Source organism: Arachis ipaensis, chromosome B06 (assembly GCF_000816755.2).
Source record: "Arachis ipaensis cultivar K30076 chromosome B06, Araip1.1, whole genome shotgun sequence".
Lineage (NCBI taxonomy): Eukaryota > Viridiplantae > Streptophyta > Magnoliopsida > Fabales > Fabaceae > Arachis > Arachis ipaensis.
Window position 1 is genome coordinate 128,988,224 of NC_029790.2, and position 7,044 is coordinate 128,995,267.

General features: G+C 35.8%; 2 protein-coding genes across 4 annotated transcripts in view; one reads left to right on the plus strand and one right to left on the minus strand.

Annotated features, from left to right (window-relative positions):
• Positions 212 to 4,754, plus strand: LOC107605161 (probable glycosyltransferase At5g03795). 3 transcript variants are annotated; one of them, XM_016306936.2, is made up of 6 exons: positions 213 to 465; positions 861 to 981; positions 1,335 to 2,187; positions 2,295 to 2,425; positions 2,738 to 3,086; positions 3,810 to 4,754. In XM_016306936.2, exons 3-6 carry the CDS (start codon positions 1,387 to 1,389, stop codon positions 4,470 to 4,472), a joined length of 1,944 nt encoding a protein of 647 aa, XP_016162422.1. In that variant the 5' UTR covers positions 213 to 465; positions 861 to 981; positions 1,335 to 1,386; the 3' UTR covers positions 4,473 to 4,754. The 3 variants fall into 3 exon arrangements, with proteins under 3 accessions (XP_020960775.1, XP_016162422.1, XP_020960774.1); XM_021105115.1 differs by having other exon boundaries at positions 213 to 460; XM_021105116.1 differs by lacking the exon at positions 861 to 981 and having other exon boundaries at positions 212 to 465.
• LOC107647517 (FK506-binding protein 5-like) overlaps positions 4,895 to 7,044 on the minus strand; it is a 3,223-nt gene continuing 1,073 nt past the window's right edge. Inside the window, exon 2 of the mRNA XM_016351589.2 lies at positions 4,895 to 6,781. Coding sequence (XP_016207075.2) covers positions 5,381 to 6,739 — 1,359 coding nt within the window. The 5' untranslated portion in view covers positions 6,740 to 6,781 and the 3' untranslated portion in view covers positions 4,895 to 5,380. The remainder of the gene's footprint in view (positions 6,782 to 7,044) is intronic.

Genomic DNA, 7,044 nt, shown 5'->3' on the forward strand with positions numbered 1-7,044 from the left:
TATGTTACGTTAGCTTTATTATTAAATGTAAAAATTTAATTTTAATATAATATAATAAATAATAGATATAGATAATAGATCAAATGAAGGAAAAAAAATTAGTACCTATGGAAATTATACCTAATTTATCTAAAAGTAGAAATAGAGTTGGTGAATACTGAATACTACCTTTTTATGTTTAAATTTTACGAGTGAAACTAGTAAAATCACCGACGAAAAAGAGACACCATAGAAAATGAAAGTAAAATCAAGCTCTGCTGCTGACACCGGTTTTATGGTGGTGTTTTTCAAAGCAGCGTAACGTGTTTTCTATCTTCTGTGTCAGCTTCAGCTTCATCACTCTGATATTAAGTTTGTGAGAGACACATTAATGTTGTCACGTTTATCTTAGTTCGTGTGTTAGAACTTAGAAGAGCTTCAAGAACTCTTGTGGTAGTTCCAATGTAAGAGTCAATGCCAAGTAAGGTACTAAATATTATAGTTCTCTTTTTTTTTTTTTTAATTGAAAATTCCACAAGCAACTCATGTTGGTGTTTGTTTCTGGATATGCATGCAAAAAAGGAAAAATATTGGAACCTCCTAGGAGGTCCATGTTGACTAAATTAAATTTTTTTATGATATTCAATTTAAATGGAATCTTTTGTTCTTGTCTTCTTTTTCTCATAGAAGAGTCGCATATTGTTGTTTTCTCTGTTCATGAAGTTAAACTGCTCTTAAGTCCTTTTCATTTTTTTTTTTTTATTGTTTCGTTTTGTATCTTCTGTTGTAGTTCGGAGTAAAAAATTGAGGGTTGAAATTTCATTATTGCATGGTGGATAAGGTATCATCAAAATTGAACCTTTTCTTGTTGCATGTCACAGTAAACGACTAGTTTGTGGTTTGGTCAATGGTAGTTTCAAATTTTGGTTGGTTTTGACTTTGAAGTTCCAATCTTTCCCCTGTTTCTGGATTTTGATTTCTGCCTCCAAAGGAGAAGAAAAGGTGAGTTTCTCTTCCATTTTTTCATTTTGCTTCTTTGAGTTTCTAACTCAATTTTGTTTCAGTAGAATTTAATTTCCTGAATCATATGACAATAAAATTTGCTTTTTGAGCATATATATTACTTATTTGAAAATTCATAAACTGGTTTTGTAGAATTGAATTTATGTGTGGAACTCAGCAGTCAGAATCTTGGTCTATCTATTCCACAACTATGCTTGAATTTGAACAAAAAATAAAAATTTCTGGTGTCAACTTTCTTGATTTTTTTGCATTTCAATTTGAGTTTATGTTAGCTACATGTGAGACTTTTTTATTTTTTATTTTTTAAGTTTTTGTGGTATATTATTCCACAGAGATGCTATGGTCATTCTAGACAACTGATAATTGTTGAAGAATTTTAGCAAAATGGGTCAAGAATTCTCTTCCTTCTTTCGGTTCGAGTCGAAGAGGTTGCTATGGTTCATTGGCATTACTTTTGCAACAATTGTAGCTTTCCAGTATCTTGAGCTTCCATATGGTAATGTTCTGCTCTCTCTATTCTCTGCCGGCAATATACCTACATCAGGAAGTAATAAAATCCAGGGCAAAGATCCTCCTCCGGTGCCGGAACCTATTAACAATGTAACCATTTTCAATCAAGGAAATGTGACTATTGAAAGTTCCCTTGAGACAGATAATAGAACTAGAGTGTCAGGGGTAAATGATAGTTTTTTCGACTTGGAACCAAGAAACCAAGCAAACAGTTCTCTAGAACTTGGTGAATCTAACAAAAGTTCGACGGTAGAGGGTATTGAGAAAACAGGTAATGTATCTGTGGGATGGAAGGAAGAAAATCTTAGGCTTAGCAGTTATAACAATTCTATGGGTTTGGATCTTTTGACAAATCATTCTGGAGAAGAAAACGTTTCAAGACCAGAACATGAGTCTGCTAGCCTTAATGCTAATTCTACTCCATCTATGACAAATGTGAGCCCGAGAATTTCGACTAAGGTGACTTCGAATGATTCAAACATACCTTTATTTCAGAAAGACAAAAAGTCTAATTCCATGAAAGAAGAGAATGAAGGCAATACACAAACTAAGAATTCTGCTACAGTCAGCATGCCTAAGGAGAATCACAATTCTCATGTGGCAGTTCCGGAAGTGACAACAGTGTCTGAAATGAACAAGTTATTTCTTCAAAGTCACGCTTCATATCGTTCTATGGTATGTGATTATGAACTATGAGAATTAAGCTTTATATTCATGACATTAGTATATATATTTGCATTCTGATATTCTCATGCTGTCTTGTGCCATTAATTGGTTGCTAGAGGCCAAAGTGGTCTTCAGGAGTTGATCAGGAGTTACTATGGGCGAGATCAGAGATCGAACATGCACCAATTGTAAAGAACGATCCGGATTTATATGGTCCTATTTATCACAATGTATCCATGTTCAAGAGGTAATTTTTTAAATTAAGATTCCGATGAAACCGGTTCACACTGATATCATCTCAGATTCCAATAACAATATTTTGTCCTGAGTTCTTTTCCTTAAATTAGACTATAGTTAATATTTTTTTTTAACGACAACGTGAACTAAATAGGGACCATTAATATTGTCTATAGTCCACTCAAACAAAACTTAGTACACATGAAATGAACTTCGTTTGGAAAATTTGTGCTTTCACTAGATGCATAGTAGGTTGGAAAATGTTTATTGATGTTTTTGAGCCTGTATTTTGCTAATTGCCATGTAACTGTTTAATTCTCAGGAGCTATGAATTAATGGAACAGGTGCTGAAAGTGTATGTATACCGAGAAGGAGCTAGACCCATCTTACATACACCATTTCTCACTGGAATTTATGCTTCCGAGGGATGGTTCATGAAGCTAATGGAAGCAAATACAAGATTCATTACTAATGACCCGAAGACGGCACACCTGTTTTACTTACCTTTCAGTTCTCGGAAGCTAGAGGAAGCCTTATATGTACAAGGTTCACATAGTCATAAGAACTTGATTCAGTATCTGCATAACTACGTAGAATTGATAGCGGGCAAACATCCTTTTTGGAACAGAACCAGAGGTGCTGATCACTTTCTTGTTGGTTGCCATGATTGGGTATGCTATTTGAGCTTTAGTTATTGGTGCATTCTATGGTGGCTACAATTACCATGACTGAGGTTTTGGCAACACTTAAAAAGTGCAACTAAAATTAAGGTCATACTCTTTTACTATTTGACAATCCTTTGTGATTAAAAAAAAAAGACAGTCTGCTGCACAAAAATCCTACATTAAGGCAGGGCCCGCGGAATTTAGTGGCGGTTTCCACAATTTAAACCCGTAACCTTGAAGTCACAGAGACAACTCAACCATTGCTGCAAAGTTCCTCTTCAATCATTTATAATTTAAAAAATAAGTGTGAAAATTAAAATGTGTTGTCAAATAGTAAATAAGTATGAGTTTAGTTTTAGTCACACTTTTTAAGAGTTGTCAAGTTTTATAACCACTGCATCCACCATAATCATAGTCCCCATAAAATTCACCTTAGTTTTCTTCTTTGTTTCTCTGTCAATTGCACTAGTCCTTAACTCTTTCTAATTTCTACAGTTTGTTACCAATCCTAGATAATGAAAGTAACATTTTTATGAATTTTCACATGGATAAATTATGTGACTATTGGCTTGGTCGTTGGCCGTAAGCAATGCTATTTATACCTAGATCATGCTGCTGCATGTGATTTTTCTGATTCAATCCGGCCGACTAGAGAAAAAGATTTTATTGTTTTTTTGTATTACTTTCAAGTCTCAACCATTCTACAGATGACACTTTTCCACTTTGCAGGCCCCTTCCGAAACAAAGGTGGACATGTCTAACTGCATAAGAGCCCTTTGCAATGCTGATGTAAAAGAAGGATTTGTCTTTGGGAAGGATGTTTCACTTCCTGAAACACATGTCCGCAATGGCCTAAATCCCACTAGAGATCTCAGTGGAAAATCGCCGTCCAAGAGGAACATTCTGGCATTCTTCGCCGGCAAAATGCATGGTTATGTTAGGCCAATTCTGTTGCAGCACTGGGAAAACAAAGATCCTGACATGAAAATCTTCGGCAAGTTGCCAAAGTCCAAAGGTGACAGGAACTACATTCAATACATGAAGAGTAGTAAGTACTGCATTTGTGCAAAAGGCTATGAAGTGAACAGCCCGCGAGTCGTGGAGGCGATATTCTACGAGTGCGTTCCGGTGATCATATCGGACAACTTTGTGCCGCCATTTCTCGAGGCTCTGAATTGGGAGACCTTTTCTGTCATTGTTTTGGAGAAGGACATTCCAAATTTGAAGAGTATACTTCTTTCTATCCCACAGAAGAGGTATCTTAGACTGCAGATGAGAGTCAAAAAGGTACAAAAGCATTTCCTTTGGCACAAGAATCCTGTTAAGTATGATATATTTCATATGATACTTCATTCTGTTTGGTATAACAGAGTTTTCTCTGCAATAACTTAGATTGATACAATTTTCTTCATCTTTGCCTTTGTGGCTGGTAGTTTGGGGAATATTTGTAACCAAATAAAAGGTTGATAAGTTCATTTATTGTGATTAGCTCTGTAGGTTTGGTCTTTAGTAAATAAAATAAATTTGTTTCCTATTTTGTACATCTACAAATGAGTGTATATTAGACCCTCAAGGGGATAACAATTTCATTATAGTGGTGGTGTGTATTTAAATGAACACCTATTTTTTTATGTACAAATAACAATTTTTGTATAAATGTATGTGCTTAACTCATTTTAATACATTTTTATATTTTAAGGTATATTTTATATGGGAGTTGATTTTGTGAGTGAATTTTTTGTGGGAGCATAACATTCTTGTGCTTTAAATATGATAGAGTTTAATAAATAATGAGAGGATCAATATGATTTATATTCTTCCAAATAAACCGGGTGTTCGAAATTAAATCGACCAAAGACAGAGTAATGTGCGTACTTTACAATGGTGGTGTTACTTACACGAGATAATGAAACAAATTACACAAATCAACTAACCCTAGAGCTTGAAATTAATAACCAAGCTTAAAGGCAACACCTCTTAATTCAAGTTTGTAACGTATAAATAAATTTGCATAAACTTCTTTTACATGCACAATAATAATACATGTCCATCTCACATGAAAATAGGTGTTGTTGCCATAGTTTTAAATTGTGCTACAATGCCAAATTTGTGGGAAATACTTATGTGCAACTGTCACAATTGCTATTATGACCCCAAAAGTTGTGTGAGAACTTGGATTGATATTTTTTGGATTTTGTTAAAAGCTTGAGAGATGATGATGATTGAACAGAATATGCAATGGTAATATTGTAGCTGCAATTGGGTTGTGAATCACAATTTAAAACCCTTACTCTGTTAGATCACTTTTTCCTGGCGGTTTGATTATCTATGACAGTTTGGAATGCACCCGCCAATGCCCTAACCTTGTTCATTTCCTCCATCAACTTGGTAGCAGTTTCTTCAATCACTTCGTTTGATAATTGAGATTCTTTCCTTCCATGCCCGCTTACTATTATTTCCCTTTTCTGTTGTTGTTGTTGTTGTTGTTGTTCTTTTTGTGGTTTTGGTTCTTCTTCTTTGGTCACTTCAACTGCTTCTTCTTCACTTTCACTTGCTCCTCCCTGAATTAGTAGTTTCATGTTCTTCTCTTCCAATTTCCTTTCCTCCTCGTTTGTCTCGCTTTCTTGATCTTCTTCTATCACTCCAAGTTCCTTTTCAGGTTCTTCCACAACCACAACCACCGCCTCCTTCGTGGAAGAAGAAGAATCTTCTTCTTCAGCCGCGAAGACATGAGGATCTTCTTGATCATTATCATTCTTGTTTGTGTTCTCTTCCTCTTTTGGTGGTGATGATTCTTCCTTGAGTTCTTCAGACACCGTAGAAATCACCCTCTCATCGTCGCCAAAATCATTTAGGTCATGGACACCACCTTCTAGAATCTGCTCCTCTTCATTTTCAAGAACATCTGGATGATCAGGTAGAAGAAGAAGCTCATCAACCTCAACATCATCATGATTCTCCTCTTTAACTACTTCAACCAGTTCTTTCACTTCCTCTGCTTCAACATCAGACACCTCCGAAGAAGCTTCAGCAGAAACAACCTTCCCAGGCTTGGGCTTAACAGAAGAACCACCATTACTATTCGTCAAAACCGGCTTCTGTTTAACATCCCTAGGAATCCTAGAGGATGTTCTATCAGAAGCCGGTCTTGGCGAAGGGATACTAGTACCTTTTGAAGTAGTAGTATCCCTAGGGCGGCCGGGAGAAACAAGTGCTTTCTGAAGTCTTGTAGTAGTGCTCGAAACTGGTTTGGCCGGACTGGACGATGGCGAAGAGGTAGGTGTCAGTCTAGGTTCAAAAGATCTTCTTCGGTCAGATTTATTAGGACCAAGAGGACTACTACCATCCTTGAATGTGGAAGCATAATCAAGGCTTGAGCGAAATGTTGCCTTAGGATAAACCAAGCTACTACTATTGCTGCTGCTGTTGCTACTGCCAAGGGATTTGTTTCTCTCTAATGTTGCAGGCGTGGCGGTTGTGGTGGTAGTAGTGGTGGTGGTCTTGTTTGCCGTAGTAGTGGTGGTGGTGGTAGTGGTCTTGTTTGTTGTGGCAGTTGCTGTTGCCGTGGATGATTTTGTGGTTCTTCTGAAGCTTGAAATTAGAGAAGATGTCTTCTTCTCCTTCCCTGCAGCAGTTACCGGTTTTGCTTTTGTTGCCATGTATTCAGATTCTTCCTCAGCCAACAAATTCTTCGGAAGAATCTGCATGTTCCATGAAAGAAAAATGTTATTTTAATCAGCTTGTACATATTTTAATTGAAAATTCAAAAAATACCACACCAGATTTTTCTTAATTGTTTCATTAAATATTTGTAGTCCAAGACTCACATGAGTTGAAAACTGTTAGATAATAATTTAGTCAAATATATCAAATTATCTAATTATTCTTAACTAGTAACTTTACATGAAAATAACTGTAAGTGAGTTTTTACTAACATTTTTTTTGTTCTATATACTAAAAAATT

Excerpts from the sequence above, each read along its gene's own strand:
- LOC107605161 (XM_021105116.1), top strand. The coding sequence starts at position 1,387 with ATGGGTCAAGAATTCTCTTCCTTCTTTCGGTTCGAGTCGAAGAGGTTG. Across the intron at positions 2,426-2,737 it reads AATGTATCCATGTTCAAGAG|GAGCTATGAATTAATGGAAC; the intron begins GTAATTTTTTAA and ends TTTAATTCTCAG. Across the intron at positions 3,087-3,809 it reads TTGTTGGTTGCCATGATTGG|GCCCCTTCCGAAACAAAGGT; the intron begins GTATGCTATTTG and ends TCCACTTTGCAG.